The sequence below is a fragment of the Corvus cornix genome, chromosome 3 (assembly GCF_000738735.6).
Source record: "Corvus cornix cornix isolate S_Up_H32 chromosome 3, ASM73873v5, whole genome shotgun sequence".
In the NCBI taxonomy this organism is placed as follows: Eukaryota; Metazoa; Chordata; class Aves; order Passeriformes; family Corvidae; genus Corvus; species Corvus cornix.
The window spans coordinates 14394197-14410182 of record NC_047056.1 but is presented as its reverse complement, the minus strand read 5'-3'; the positions used below and the strand labels follow the sequence as shown (position 1 = coordinate 14410182).

At 46.8% G+C, this 15986-nt stretch overlaps 1 protein-coding gene across 2 annotated transcripts; it reads right to left on the bottom strand.

Moving 5' to 3' along the window:
- Positions 1-6517: 6517 nt before the first annotated feature.
- On the bottom strand, positions 6518-15144 carry LOC109143772. Of its 2 annotated transcripts, none has more exons than XM_019282264.3 (2): positions 12226-15144; positions 6518-12067 (listed from the first exon to the last, which is right to left on the bottom strand). In XM_019282264.3, exon 2 carries the CDS (start codon positions 11458-11460, stop codon positions 10156-10158), a length of 1305 nt encoding a protein of 434 aa, XP_019137809.3. In that variant the 5' UTR covers positions 11461-12067; positions 12226-15144; the 3' UTR covers positions 6518-10155. The 2 variants fall into 2 exon arrangements, with proteins under 2 accessions (XP_019137809.3, XP_019137810.3); XM_019282265.3 differs by having other exon boundaries at positions 13960-15144.
- Between the last annotated feature and the right edge of the window lie 842 nt (positions 15145-15986).

Here is a 15986-nt window from a genome sequence, read left to right as displayed (position 1 = left end):
CTGCATCAGATAGAGGATCAGAATAAAACACTTGTTATAAAAACATTAAATCATTTCTTTCAGCTTTGTAGGCAGTAAAATTCCAAATATTAACTCAGTTGTGCCTCATGCAAGGCTTAGACTGGTGCTGAATTAAAAAGCAATGAAATGGGGTAATTTTTCAGTCACCTTTCAGAAGGAGTCGTTTTAAGTCCTCTTAGATAAGCACATTTGGTGATCCACCATCTTAATTTTTTCCCTGCCTTTGCTTCTGTCTTTTATCTCCATCTGTTCATCACAAGCTGAACACTTCTTATTGTGACATCCTTCCAAACTACCATCCTTTTTCTAGAAGACCTTTTGCTCATGGTTTTCCCACCCACTCTGACCTTCACCAAACGCATCACATACTTTATTTTCTTGGCTTTGGCTGTTCTCTCCATCCTCTTTCTACCTTACCAAATCCATGTTATTTCTTGCTAGATCAAGTAGGGTTCAGAGCTTTTACTGTCTCCTTTTTTTCTAGGTAGGATTGGTGTGAAAAGTGCTGGAGACTCAAACAAGGGTCCTCAACAGACATTCCACCTTTCTGTTTTGAAACCAATCCTGGAAGTCTTTAAGATTAATGTAGGGTCCTTTCCATGGCTCCCTCAATAAATGCAGTACTTCTGACTAGACTGCTGCCTCTGTGCTTTGATTGTGTCTGATAACTATCCCCAGCTCACCTTCAAGAAAATCCCAAGCTGCCCTGGCTGCAGCTGGTGGGGTGTGATAGAGGTGACAAAATTAATTTCCACAGAGGTGAAGCGAGCAGTGACAGGGACCCCTGAATAGAGATACCATTATTTCCCTGCCTCAGCCTAGGAAACAAAACAAAAGAGAATGCTGCAGCTGGGCACTGCAGTGTGTATCCACAGACAGTGGATTGCCTTGCATACTCCTTTCAACATCTTTTTTAATAGAGGGGTACTTTGTGCTCCTCTGCTATTTTTTGTGACCAGACCTCAAAGAGGGATGCCAGCCACTGTCAAATGCCTACTACCCATTTTGCTTCGTGTGTGTGTGGATAAATCCAGCTTCTCTGCAGAGCATCAGTGTTTCACACATCAGTGCTATTTTAAAGGTTTCTGCCATTAAAAAAACGCTGTTGCACTCCCTTCCAAAAGCATCTGCGTGCTGACCCTCATGGCATGGCATGAATCCAGCTCAGTGCCAGCTCACCTCCTGGGGGCATCTGCATGTCCCTTCCCCCGTCATCAGCTCTGCAGGGAGATGTGCCCATTCTAATAGTCAAGGTCTGTGTTTCAGAAATATTAATGGCTGGGGATATACCACATGCCATACCTTAGCAACCCTGTGTTTTAATGAAGAGCTATTTTCTGACAGCACAAGAGAGACTGTGGGAGTTTCAACATCTAGGAATGTTGGGGAGTGAAACCTGAAGCAGAACTTAGCAGCCTGCAAATTATTTATTACCTGGGAGCAAAAGAAGAGTGGGCAGAACTTCCACTGAATCACTGTGGCCTGGAGATATGGCCCTGCCTGCTTTCTTGGCCTTTGCCAGATCTCCTCTGCCTAACCTTTAGCTGAGAGGGTTGTTGTCTCCCCTGTTCTTTCTGGGGTGAGCCTTTCTCTGAGGAGTGTACCTGGGCCTCAAGAGGAATATATGTCCTTAAAAGATTTTCCTGGAAAATTCTCATTTTATTTTCCTGAGTGGTCAAAGCTGCTAACAAAGATGCTTTGAGTTGTCCTCACAGAATTACTTCAGTCAACCTTCCCAAGGAAGCTGCAGTTGCAATTTGTGATTAAAGTGATTCATGATCCCAGCTCATCCTGATTTGGCTGAACTAGACATCTATGGGATTTGAGAGAGAATCCCTGTTTGTGACTGACCTGAAGGATATGTAATACCTGACTATAATTTTAGGGTAAAACTCATCTGCATCTCTTCAGGTTCTCAGGCCAGATCCCAAGTTCGCATTTGTTTCCTTCTGAAATAAAACTTGGGTCAGGTTCTTCCCAAAGCTGTGCTTCAGCGCTGTTTATTGCAACATCAAGCTTTGGGACAGACATTGTTAGTCTCATGTTGGTTGAAGAAGTATTTATAGGAAATCTGAAGCAAGTTTATTTCCCCAGGGTTCCACATAGAGAATGTCAGATTTGTAGCTTTCCAAGGCAGCTGCCATGTTAAAATAGACTGGGAGAATTCCTATTGTTCAGGTGACATAATGAGGCTGAGATGCAAACGCAGAGGGAAGCAGTAGCTGGTATGTTTTGACTGATTTTTTTTCCATGACGTCTCTCTCTCTGTGTCTCTCTCTCTCCCCCTCTCCTTAATAATAGGTTTTATGGGGTAGAATAGAGGAAGATCAGGGGCCAGCTTCTGGCTGGAGAAGTTGGGATGTACAGCCTGCACAGAGGGTGAACGTGGCTTAACGCCTACATCTGACAGGAACCGATTTAGACATTTCCTCCCGCTCTGCAGAGGGCTGCACTGCAGTATTAAACCCTGGTGCCTCCCTAGATCCCCCTCCCCTCTTTCCCAAAGGAGGAGAGGAGGAACAAGCAGAAGTTAATAGCTGGTGGCCAAAACATTCACTGTAAATTCAGAAGCACTGAATTGAAGTCCTTGCCCCAAAATGTGTGGGTAAGTTCTGATATCCAGCATCAAGCCTGCCAGAGTTCAAGAAATATTTGAAAAACACTCTCAGACACATGATTCTTGGGCAATGTGCAGGGTCAGGAGTTGAACTTGATGATCCCTGTGGGTCCCTTCCAGCTCAGGATATCCTCTGATCTTTGCAGACCATAAGCATTGCACTCTGGGGAGAGTGAGATGGCTCTGTGTGTCACCCCACCAGAAACCCTGCTGAGGCACAGGAAAACATATCGGTCAAGCTTCATTGAATCCAGGACACTCTCACAGATTGTCTGGGTGAATCAGCAGTTACCAGCACTGGGCTACATTTTGTTGCTGAAAAATCCTGCTTGCATCAAGTGGAGTCAGAAGGATGGCAGGTGGTACAGCCCTGGGAATGAAGAGGCCTCGGGCCCATGTCCACTGCTGCCACCAGCTTTCCCCTATATCCCCTTTTTCCTACAAGGTCATTTTACTTTTTGTCTTTCAAGTTACCACCACCTTGTGTGAAATAAGAGAACTGTGAAAGAAGTAGAAGTTGTCTGTCAAAAGTACTATTTTGTCAACTAAAGAAGCCATGGCAACGTAAAGCTACAGCACAGTTTCCATCACAAGACTAATTTGAGTCAGTTACTGCCTTTGAAACATCTGTGGTGCAGGCTAAAAGTAGACTTTTCTACCAGAATTGAAGGACATTGAAGGAGTCACAAAAAATAGCCTAAAATAGGGTGAGGAAAAGAGGAATATCAGATGGGGGGGGTGGGGGGGGGAGGGCAGGGGGAGAAGGAAGAACAAAAGAGTGCAACAACAAGTGCCTCAAGTTTCCCTGCTTTTGTTGCTGTTATTCTTTTCCAGCCAGACTGATGAGTTTACAGGATATGCTGAATGGCGACCTAGCAAGTGGAACCACTGTTGAGACTCTGGTTGCTAAGATTCTTAATAATAACAATGCTCCTGCCAGGAATTACCTGCAGCTGGGGAGTTATACCACTGCTTACTTCTGTAGGGACTGGGAACTTGTAGGAGTCTTACCTGAGGGTTTTTCCAGATGGGTACCAGTTCCTATTTTGCCTTTGTCCTATGTTATGCTAACTTCTATCCTCCCTGCATTCCTCCTTGTTCTAGGAATGCATCTATCTGCAGATTGGAAATGTGAGAACATGATAACCAGTTGATATTTTACCTGTAAAAATGCAAACATATGTCCTGGAAACATATGCTTTTCTATGAGAGAGATTTGACATATCTGAAATAGCTGAGATGAAGCGGGGAATATTTTGGAATAACTTGGTGATGTGACAAAACAGGCCACTTTGGGGCCTGCCTGTATTAAGGTAGCCTGCCCTTAGACACATCACACTTGCTTGGATGGCTAAACTGTTTTTTTATTAAAGAAAAACATTTCTACAATGTTTTTCCCTTGAATATTTCCAAGTGCTTTAATAGGCTTGGGAGATGCCGGGGAGCAATCAACACAGAAGCTGTTCTATGAATCTCGTGGCATTTATTTCTATGAATGTAAACTTTCCTTACTCCCTTTTTATTCAGACATCAAAAGGAAAAGAACAACAAGACAAAGGGAAAGGCTGAGGCTTATGCAAAATGTTTTTCTCTATCATTTTTGCCAAAGAAAAGAAGAAAGGAAAAAACCACCATTGCATGTAAATAATCTTTTTTCCCCCTTGCCTACCTCTAGACACACTTTCACCAGTTCAGTATAATTAGGCATAAGGTACTGAAACATTTTATATGTCAGACCTAAGGGACAATATTGTGGTTCACTGTTATTAGGCAGAAGATAGTGAAGTGGTTTACATTTCAGACCTAACAGAAAATGCTGTAATTGTACCATTCTTTTAACAGATGCTTTGACATTGATTTGAAATTTGGGGAATATGACTTCAGATTACTTAGTCAAAGGCCACCTAAGATAATGAGCAAGAAGACAGGAAGAGAGTTAATGTTTTAAGAGTCAGGTGTGCAGGGGTGCTTTTAAGATGTGCCAGAAAGCCTAATCCCAAGGCCAGGAAGACAACTCAGCCTACAGAGGAATCTCGATGATTAAAGAAATTGATGGCTGCTGTAATTAGAGGGAGTTTTAAAGCCCCCTTAGAAAGAAATTAAGGGTCTGCAGTGTTGGTAGGAGATATCATTGTCTGAGGGATGCAAAGTGCCCTGGAGAAGGAGGAGAGGTTTATGTGCAGCCTTGAAGAGGATGGGGAATCACTGTGGTTCCTGAACACCCATGTGGCTGTGCCAGGCTCGCTGGGCTCGGTGCTCACACAGCCACACGTAGTAGGTGCTGCTGTTCCAGAGCTTGGCTTGGGGAATCTAGGGACAGGTTTGCAGGGTGCAGTGAGCACAGAGGCAAGTGAGAGGTATGGGTATCTGCTTGCTCTGAAAATCAGGTTTTGCTGTTCTCAGACAAGCTGGTTTTGTAAATACTGACCTTGCCAGTTTTGCTTCCTTGTCCTGGTACAGGAGTGCTTGGAGGTGCTCCAGTGAGAAGGAAGTTTCTCTGTGTTTTCATAATTTTTTTGATTAAAATCTTCTCCCTCCCCTTCCCCCAAAATGTGTTCTCTTGTCTCCATAAGAGACAAGTGGTGGGTCACCTCTTCATCACCCCTAGGACATTAACCTGTGATGAAACTCCACTGATGCAGAGTTCAGGAAAATTCTGTGGTGGACCCTGAATGAGAAGATGTGTACAAATCAATGCCAACGTAAAGCAAATCCTTTCAAATCCCCTTCTTGGCAGCCAAGAGTCTGACTAGTAGCCTGACAAACAGGAACAGTCTCTGGGCATGGCGTGTAGGGGGTGGCTGCACCACGCAGTGCTCCAGGGTGACTCTCCTGAGGGCTGGTGGTGACAGCAGGGACTAAGCTGGCTCACAGTGGGAAGTCAGGAATTTTGTTTAAAAGTATTTATGCAGGCGAGTGTCAGATATGTGGTGCAGCAGCTGTGTTTCACAGCATGAAGTCTGCATCACCCACCTTCCTGAGGGAGAAGCCCCCCATCACAGCTGCCAGCAGCTCTGTGTTCCCATTTAATGGGCAGTGTCCCTGAACTGCTGATTGCCATGAACAGCTTCTGGAGGACTGTGGAAGTAGGAATGCTAGGGTGTAAGTAGCTCCCTGACTGAACCTTCACCCTGTCTCCTGAAACAGAAATCACTGTGTAACCTCTGTGATAAACCAGTTCCTGTGCTGAAGAAAGAATCCAGACTGGCCATGAGTGGTCTTGCAGCCCTGTGTGTGTAACAGATGTGTACAACTCGTAGTAAATAGTACAGACTATTTGTCTTTAGCACAGCACCTCTAAGGGAATGTAAACCTTCTATCCACTCTGCAAACAGTGCTCACGGCAGCAGGACCTGTTTCTCTCCCGTAGCTTTTGTAAATCAATGGCTGCTCTTCTGACCTGACCCAGATTTGTACTCCAGTTATTCCCTGGTGGGATGGAGGAGGCAGCAGCTTGCTCTGTGTTTGAACAACACTGTACACATCCTAAAATACCTGAGATGTGATGCTCTGTACCCGGGCCGCTGGTGTCAGAGATGGGGCTGGTGCACACTGGTTTTCAGTACCTGTGAGGCTGTGCTTTGGAAATTGGGCACTTCACTGAATTACCTGCACTGTGAGCACAGAGATCATTTAATCATTTCTTGAGCAAGTGGCAGCACTGCAGGGAAAGGCCAAGAAGGCCTGGGCTTGATGATGTAGCCCAGAAAGACAATGAAGAGTGACACTCAACCAGACCCAGTTCTCTGAGGTTATTACCTTTGGATGCTCATCTTTCTTGCCATCATTACTTCAGCTTAGAAAATCCTTCCCCCATGGAAGCCAATGTTGTTTTACCACTACTTTTGCCATTTATGTTGGCTAGAGAAACACAGCTAGTATGAGAAAACATTTAATTTATTGTTAGTCTACTTCAAAGTTTTACCAGTGTGCTCAGAGAGTACTCATCAATTACAACAATGCTAAAAATGATAAACACTATTATCTAGAATATTAGAGAGAAAGGGTCAAAACTAACACACAAGAGCACTTTAGCTGCTGCAGCTTCTCCTGGGCTTTGCTCACCCCTCCACTCCCAGGGCACCAGATTCAGAGGTGCTGTCTATCCCCCAGGAGAAAGGGGAAGGCTGCAGGTGTCACAGGCCCAACAAGTCCTTTGCTCCAGCAGCACAGCAACAACGGTGGGAGGGTGATTCTGCCTCCTCCTCTTCTGCTGGAGTCCAGCTGCTTCTACCCTGTCTTTAAGGCTCCCCTTGCAGTACTCCTTGCTCCTCAGAGCTGGGTCCATCGCACTGACCCTCCAGGCAGAGCTGCTCACACCCTGCAGGGCTGCTCCTGGCCCCCCTCGCTGTGTGAGCGATGTTTCCCTGCCCCAAGGTCACGTCCCTCTGTTGATGCAGCGGCTGCCTGTGGGGGAGTAGTTCACAGCGCTGGGGCTGCTGGGTCCCTGCATGTCCCAACCAAAGCAAGGTTCACAAACCTCTCTCTCAGGTTTTGCAGCATTAGTAAACAGCCCGTGGCCTGTTTCTGGCAGCGGCCAGGCTGTGTTCCGTGGGCTATAGGCAAACAGACCCCTTCTGCCAGCCCACGGGCATGAGCTGGCACACACGAGTCCAGCAAGGACATTGCAAACCCTCCTGTGGCTCAAGGCTCCTCACCAGGACCGAGCAGCTGATCTTCTTGGAGGCATTTGCTCTTTCCTACCTGGTCTTGCCTCGTATGGGTCTGAGGGTGGCCTGTAGCTCTTGACTTTGGTGCATAGCTGCTACTTGGTTTACATAAGATTTTATTTTACAGCCAGTTTAAGAGTTTGCACAACTAAACGAATTCTTGCAATTCCCAGGATTACACTTCTAGACTTGACAGCCTAGTTAAAAATCTCCATAGGTGATGGGAGTGCCAACAAGGAAGGATTTACACCAGGTATGATGGCCAGCATCCTTTATTGCTGTTGTAGTAAGAGCAACTTGCTCATTTTTGTGACATACTGCAAACCTTGCTTTGGTGCCTGTGAGACTACAAAAATTACAGGTAGGTGCTGTTATCTGCAACAACTGATCAAAACCTAGCCCAAATGTACACAGTTTAAAAGCTTCTTTGTTCAGTATGCAGTTAAAAAGTTTCTAGCAATTTTAGTGTCACTTCTAAAAGCATCATGTCATTAAAATCATACATTTAAATTAAAGTTACATTAATGCTCATGTATTATCAGACAACTTAGACATGCAGAGAATTTCTGGATTCTGGAGATACACAAACACAGCTGGATCCCATATAAGTGATTACATTCCCACTGGAAACCAAAGGATATATTTTATATTCACCTCTGGCTAGACCCAGTTCTAAACTGATTATCTTTTTGTAAGCAATTTGCACGTGTGAGTGCTTCTTGCTTGCTGGTGTTCCTCCAGAGAGGCAGCTGGGAGCACTCCACCTTGCTGGGCTGCTTGACATGGCCACTGTGCAGCTCTCATCTCAAAAAACCTCCTGCTGTCAGTGTCTAAAGTCACCTCCTCATCTCCTCCATAACCAAATAACAATTTTTATTGGCCCACTACATGTATCATCCATGTATGCAGTGATTTGATATCCCCATCACTGGGGACCTTTAGTTTTCTACCTCTCCCAGCACCATCAATTTATACATAGGTGCTCTAAATTAAACTCAAAACTGTGCAAATCCACACTAAGTGTATATATTTTTAAAATATAACTCACCCTACTAGAAATTTCTACACTTCATTTGTTCATCTTTGCTTCTCATTTCAAAATACTGTGTTTCCTGTGTTACATACATAGGTGCTCTACATGTCAAGATCACTATCAATAACAGGAGGTATGTCCATACTCATCAAGGGAAACTAGATTTCTCTTATTTATCCCTTCAAAATGGATCCACTTTTTCCTTGTCACCACAGTTTGTTAGTTCTTTTCTCTTATTTGAACTTCAGCAACAGCAACTGTTCTAAAAAAAAGGAGATTATATTTTTCCACACATCTATGCATGTATGATAATAAAGCAAAATAAAAGCAAGAAAGAAAGCAGTAAGCATCATACAATTAATAATATCCATAATTTGGAATTGTTACTTATTCTTCTGTGCTACCTATGGAAGACAAAACAGCAAAGATTGTTATAAGTAGTTATCTCAGTTAACCAAGGTAGAAAACATTTACACCCATAGAACTTTAGATGATATTAAGGATCTAATAAACTGCATCTTCACATATTTTTATACAATTTATTAGCTTAAACAGTTGCTCACCAATCCTCCATCAGAATTGTTTCAGGTGCTTCCATCTTATCTCTGTAACAGAAGAACTTTACATTTTAATTTTAAACTATTACATTGTTATGTACATTTTTCCATTATAGGTCCTTTTTAATTATTTTCTTTTTTTTACTTCATTTTTCTCCACTCTAAGAAAAAAATGCTGCTATTAGCACATCAACTATAAGCATGCATCACAGACTTAACTTTTTGCTTTCAGAGTGAATTCTGTCCCAAGTCAATTAGAATATTTTATCATTAATAACCATCCCCTCAAACCTTTATGAGTACATTCATGATCTGCCACTTTTCCAGCTTGTAACTTTTTAAGCACTGGTAGCAATTAGTTCACATGCCTCTGTTTCAATCCTTTTTTCCTTTTTTTTTTTTTTTGATACCACTCCTAAGTTTCTTTGCTGCATGTACTTCCACACACTTATGTGAGAACACACTACTGAATTTAACAATACTACTGCTAAACATGAGCTGCTTCATTTTGTGGGTACCTCTTGAATTTGCTCTGCTTCTACCTCTTGATTTCTCTTTGCCTCTGACAACAGGCAGGTATTATTTTTTTAAATAGTGGGGTTTTTTTCTTTTTGCAAGTCCAAACCCTTCCAAATTGCCTTCAGAAGACCCAGAAAGAAGATGTTATTCTTTCCTCCTTGCTTCACCCTCAAGGTTTATACCATGCTTGGGACTCCTGTAACCTTCCTTGCACAGCCCTTCATACCTAGAGCTCATTCCCAGTCCCACTGCTGCACATCACTGCTCACAAACCCTGCAGCCCAGCTGGGATCCCAGCTCCGGTGTTTTATCAGTCCTAAAAGCATTCTTTTTCCCAAAACAGCTTCTGCTAACATGCCCTGAGCAGCATTTGGTATCCCTGCCCAGACTCAGTGCAGCAAAGTGGGTGCCAGGGTGGCTGTGGCAGAGCTCAAGCAGCCTCTGCTTTACTGCAGCCCTGACTTGTTCCTGCTGGAAAAGTCAACTTTCCCGCTGTGTTTCTCCTGTAAAAATAAGCAAACCCAAAACCCCTTAACACTTCACTCCTCCTGCATTTCCCTCACCAGAGGAGCCGTCTCAATTTGCACCAGACACAGCCTGGTGCCCCAGGTTTGTATGTGACATGGATGATACCCAGAGGGCTCTGCTTCCCATCTCCCAGTGCTCCCAGCATGGGAGCCTTCCCCAGTGGTCCGGTTATGGTCTGACCATGAGCCCAGGGAAGAGGGGTCTGTCTGTCTAGGCTGTGACAGGGAGGGCAGGAGCCCCAGGCTCGCTTCCCTCTCTTCTCCTGCTGATCTCCAGCAGGCGATCCAACAAAACCCTGGTGGGAGCGTTATCCCAGCGGGCCATGTCCTCCCCCTGCTTGCGAAGCTCCCTCCATATGTCCACTCGCATCGTGCCTAACTCCCTCCTGGACATGGTGTTTTGTTCCACAAATCGAGGGCCTGCACCGTACTGCCACTGTCTCTTGCCCTGCCACCTTCCTTTCCTCCCTCTTCCCACGAAGGGGCTCTGGGAGGTCACACCAGCAGAGGCAGTGGTCTGCAGCACCTCTGGGTCCCTCATATCCCTGGAGTTTTCCCTTCCTCTGCTGCCCCTTCCTCTCCTGGATCCCCCTCTGTCCTCCCTTGCCCAGACACTCCCCACCAACTGCTCTCTCCATCCCTGGGTGCTCCTGGGTTTGAATTGGCGAGGGTCAGTGGTGGTTGCTCCCTCTGTGATAACTTGTTCTGCCTGTGGCTGCACATTTCCCTCATTTCCCTGCTCTGCTGCTCCCCTCTCCCTTTTCCCAACCACTGGAGCACAGGTAAGTGAAACAGGATCTGCTTTAAATCTTTCTGGCCTCTCAGACTCTAGTAGCAGTGGGCTTGCAGGCTTACACTCCTCTGTGGAGGAGTTGCCATCTGGATTAACCCATTTGTGTTCATCACAGTGCTCACCATCTCTTTGGAGGGGTGTTTTTGTAGGGGCCGTGACAGCCCCGTGCTTCGCCTCTAACGCGGCTTTTAACTTTTCCATCTTGACCTTGCAGGCCCGGTGGTCTGTGCCCCTCTCTTTTAGGATCTGTACTTTTTGCACCAGTAATTGGATTGTTCCTTGTGCCTCCTCTACAGCTTTTGTACTGATGGCTACTTTTTCCTTCAGTGCCTGATTTTCATTCAAAATGGCCTTTTTTTGTTCACACACCTCTTGATACTGGAGAACACTTCGCACTTGTTCCTCAGCCGCAGCTCCTTCTCGAGTTATACCCTCCTCTAGTTTAAGCTGCTGAGCCTTTATTTCTTCTTTCAGTTTCTTGTTTTCCTCCCTTAGGTTCTGAATTTCTACCTGGGCTGCCTGTTTTTCTTCAGTTAAGCTTTTGGCAACTAACCACACAGCCCACGCTGCTGCACACTTTAAGGATTTTCGGGAGAAGAGTTTAGACTTGGTCATCTCTTTTAATTTGGCAAACTCTAGGTCAGCCTGCTGGATACTTCTGCAAGAGTTTGGACCCCAGGGGTTTGGTCCGCACTGAATAACCCAATTTGCCAGCTCTGACATCTTTTATTCTCCTCTAAAGGTATTTTAGACTTTACAGAAGGGTCTGTTCACAAACTACAGCTCAAGAAGGCTGAGAGAAGATAGCAGAGCCTCACCCAAATCTGGGCTTGTTCCTCTGTTGTTTTTCTAGTGTACTTCTTCCCTACAGAAAATTTTCTTAACCAAGAAATCCCCTAAGCAGGGATTTCTAATTTATCTCTTCTCACAGACAAGGCAGAGAGCTTTCACTCCTCTGTCCAAGAATGGTTAGAGGCATCCCTTGAGCATTTCTCAGGAAGAAGGCTTTCAAACCTGCTGGATTTCCCACTTCAATGTTTTCAACAAGTCTGTGTGCTCCCAAAACTGGATGCTATGCTTTCAACAAGACACTTGAGGCTATGTGAACACAGAGTAGCCTTGTTGCTGGTTGTCCCTGACTGCCACAGGATGGCACCCAAAAAAAGGCTCTCCCAGAAGGGTTACTCACAAAAATGCCATAAGGGCTCCCCAGAGGGCTGCTGCCTTCTCTGCTGGTTCTGTGCACCACAGCTCGTGCCTTTACGTGGGCTGGAGAAACGCACCTTACTCAGGAGAATCTGCTGTTTGACTGCTTCAGGGTTCTAACAGCCTGATCAAAGAAAGAGTGCTAATCAATCCACTTACAGTGCTGGATGATATTATCTAGACTATTAGAGAGAAAGGAGATAAAAGGGAAAACGAATCCCTTATCAGTATCAAACCCACTCCCTCCCTTGTCTGCTATGCCTTTCCCCGATTTATGCTCACCCCTCTGCTGCCCTAGGATGGCTGCAGGCATTCTGGCATGACTCCTTCACCTCCAAGAAGCACGATGCTGGTGATGGAACCCCTCTGTCTGCCTCTCCAGGGTGCTGGTGGCGGTAGGATTCTGCCTCCCCTTCTGCTGGAGCCCACCCGGGGCTGTCCGTGTGCCACCCCTAAGGCTCCCCTTGCCCTGCTCCTCAGCCCCCAGATCCAGTGATGTCCACACTGACCCTCCAGGCAGAGCTGTGCACACCTTGCAGAACTGACCTTGCCCTCCCTGCTGCCCGTGAGTGGAGTGCCCCAGCCCCAAGGCCGTGCTCCCTTGATGCAGCAGCTGCCCATGGGGGAGTAGCTCACAGCGCTGGGGCTGCTGCTATCACCCTGTGCCAGAGGTTTCAAGGCCCCACTGCCCTCCCCTACCTGCGATTTTCCTGCTGGCTCAGGGACAGATTGCTGTGCCCCTGCTGCACTGCAAAAATGCAGCCAAGCCATGCTGCTGGAGACCTTTTGGCATCCTTTGGACCAGGGGAAGCAAAACTGAGCACTGATGGGTGAAGTCCCTGAGTCCTTAGGCCGTTGCTGTAACAGCTACAAAGCTCTCCAAGAGGTCCCCAGATGGCAAGTCCCAACCAAAACAAGGTTGACCAGCCTCTGGCAGTGGCAAGACCATAGATCATGGGTTATGGGCATGCATTGCACCACCATCACCTAGCTGTGTTCCCCAAGAGCCCTGTGCTTTGCTACAACAGCCACAGAAATAGAGGAGTAAAGGCCTTGTGCTTCACCCTGACCAAAAAGACCATCACTGATGCTCCTCAGCATTTTCACCAGGAGCTGCAAGGAAAGCAGTGAGTCTTTGGGGGCTCAATGGGACCATGGGTGATGGTCTGACCTGCCCTATGGCCAAAGAAACTCATCAGGCAGCGCTGGGAGCAAGGGCAATAATCCTACATAGAAACAATCCCTCGAATAAGCAAAACCACAGAAATATTTGAAGTTCAGCAGTTATTAAAACACATAAATCCCTGCTCATAAACCCCACCGTCCCCACAGATCAATGCTTTGAGAGACATTTGAAGCTTTGTAAACTAGAAGAGGTAATAGGATTAAAGCTGCAAAGTGACAAGACAGCTAATTTTTAATTATTTCTAACTCCTTTCTAATTTCTGCTTCATCCTGAATATTTAAAAACCTTTCCAAATGTATTTCACAGGTTTCAATAACAACCTAGTAACTGGATGTGGCATTATAGCAATTTATAATCACCTCCCAAAATGGGGATCTAAATTAATCTTTCTACATCTCATTAGTTTAGCTATCAGAGATCTTTTACAAGATAATTGGCTTTCAGTGGCTTTAATTTAATTTAATTTATTAATATCTTACATTTATATTTCATAGATGCTGTTTTAATTATTGAACTGATACATCTCGGAAACATAATTCTTTTATACAGCATCAAACTTTTGCTTTTAGGGCTCTAGAGCCTGTTTAAGATGTTTTAATGATAAATAATAAGTCCTTGTTTGTGTTTGTCTTTAGAGTGGATATCAATTTACTTTTGCCTTAGGTTCTCGCAGAGGAAAATTAGATCTTATTTTGGAACATCCTGTTTTGCAGATGAGGCTGCCTCTATTGTTAAACCAAAGCTTGTTCCAAGTTCGTAATGTTATAAAAGCATAAACAAGGGGAGGCAGAAGTAACAGAAAGAATGTGGAATAAGGACCCAATTCATACCTGGCAGGTGTGTGTAAATTATTCAGCGGGCAGCAGTCAGGGAAGCCGAGTCTCCCGTGGTGTTGTGTCCCATGGCTGAGCTCCCCAGTGCTGATGGCAAAGCTGCCCTGCCTGGAGCATCTCTTGTACCCATCAGATGCTTGCTCTTCCTGCACCCACACCACTAGCTGGGTCTGGGGGGCTCCCCACCATCCCCTTGGCTAATTCACCTGCAGCAATACAGTATCTGGAAACTTCCAGCCTGCCAAAAACTTTGGCTGAAATGTCCTCACCAAATCGGTGAGGACAGACAGACAAGCACACTGCACAACTGACCCCAAGAACATCCTTCCTTCGGAAACCAGCCTAAAAATATGATCCCTCCTGGAGCAGAATAGCAACATTGAAACATCTGACAGTAAATGTGATGATGATAATTGATGCTTAATGAATAATCCAGGGTAGCTTTAATACTTAACTTCATAGAATACCTTCCGTCCCCAGGAGCTAAACCGATTTATAAAAGGTGTACTCTTCCCCTGCAGGGCTTCTTTCACCATTATATCCACTGTTTCAGGGGGACCAGCTACACAACTGGCTGGCACTGGGCAGGTTGCACAGCACTTCAGCAGAGTGCTTTGTCCCTTTGTCCTTCTCCAGGACCTGCTCAGAGTGAGGCCATCTGCAACACCTGGGTTGGGGCAATCCCAGACATGAGTACAGATGGGGAGAAGAGCTCCTTGAGAGCAGCCCTGATGAGGACTTGGGGATTCTCATGGTTGCATCACAAGCAGCACTGTCAATCCTGCCCCTCTGCTCTGCCCTTGTGAGGCTCCACCTGGAGTGCTGTGCCCAGCTCTGGGGTGCAGCAGAAGAAAGACATGGACCTCTTAAAGCCGGTCCAGTGGAAGGCCAGAAAGATGATCAGAGGGTCGGAGCCCCTCTCCTGTGAAGACCGGCTGAGAGAACTGGGGCTGTTCAGCTTGGAGAAGAGAAGGCTCCAAAGAGACCCTAGAGTACCTTCCAGCGTTTAAAGGGGGCTTATTAAAAAGAGGGAGAGTGACTTTTTAAATGGGCACATTGGGATAGGACAAGGGGGAATGGTTTTAAACTAAAAGAGGAGAGATTTAGATTAGATGTTCGGAAGGAGTTCTTTACACAGCGGGTGGTGAGGCACTGGCACAGGTTGCCCACAGAAGCTGTGGATGGCCCTTCCCCGGAAGCGTTCAAGGCCAGGTTGGATGGGGCTCTGAGCAACCTGGTCTAGTGGAAGGTGTCCCAGCCCCTGACAGGGGTTTGGAACTGGATGACCTTTGAGGCTCCCTCCAACCCAAACCATTCTACAGTTCTGAATTAACCTCGGGCCTGTGACTGCCAGAGGCTGTGATCCAAGGCCCTACAGAGCTGAGCACTTCCAGTCCTCTGGTGGGAATGAATTCCCACCCTTCCCCCCGCCCACCAGGGGCCACTTTCCAGGCGTGAGCTGTGCTCCTGAGCGCTGCCCACGGAGGGGCTTTGCTCTGACACGGCGCGGGAGCACCCGAGGGGCCACAGCAGCTGTCAGGACAAGACCCCCCTCTCCCACCCGAGACCTGGAGATGAGGAGAGGCAAGAAGCCCTTGCAGAGCCCCCATCGCTCCGTTCCATCGCGCACCCCTCCGGCACCCGATGGAGCCGACCCGCCCAGCCGGGGCGCTCCGGGACGGCCTGAGGGGCCCGCGGTGGCTCCGCTCCCTCGCCGGGCCCTGGGCCCGCGGGTGCCGCGGAGCGCGGGGCGGAGCGGGGCTCCTGCTCGGCCGGCGGGCTCGGCACGGGAAGCGCAGGAAAAAGCGCAGGAAAAGCGGCCCAACACCCCCCTCTGCTGTCGGCGAACACCACGGCACGGGCTCCCCGCGCCGCCACCGCTGCCCCGCAAAAAGCCCCGGCAGGTCACCCCCCCCCCAGCCCGCCGGGCTCATTCGTCCAGCTAAAGCAGGAAACAAGTGTGTATCAGAGGAGAGGAACACCCATCAGCAGCGTCTGCTCGTGCTCAGTAACACCTGAAGCCT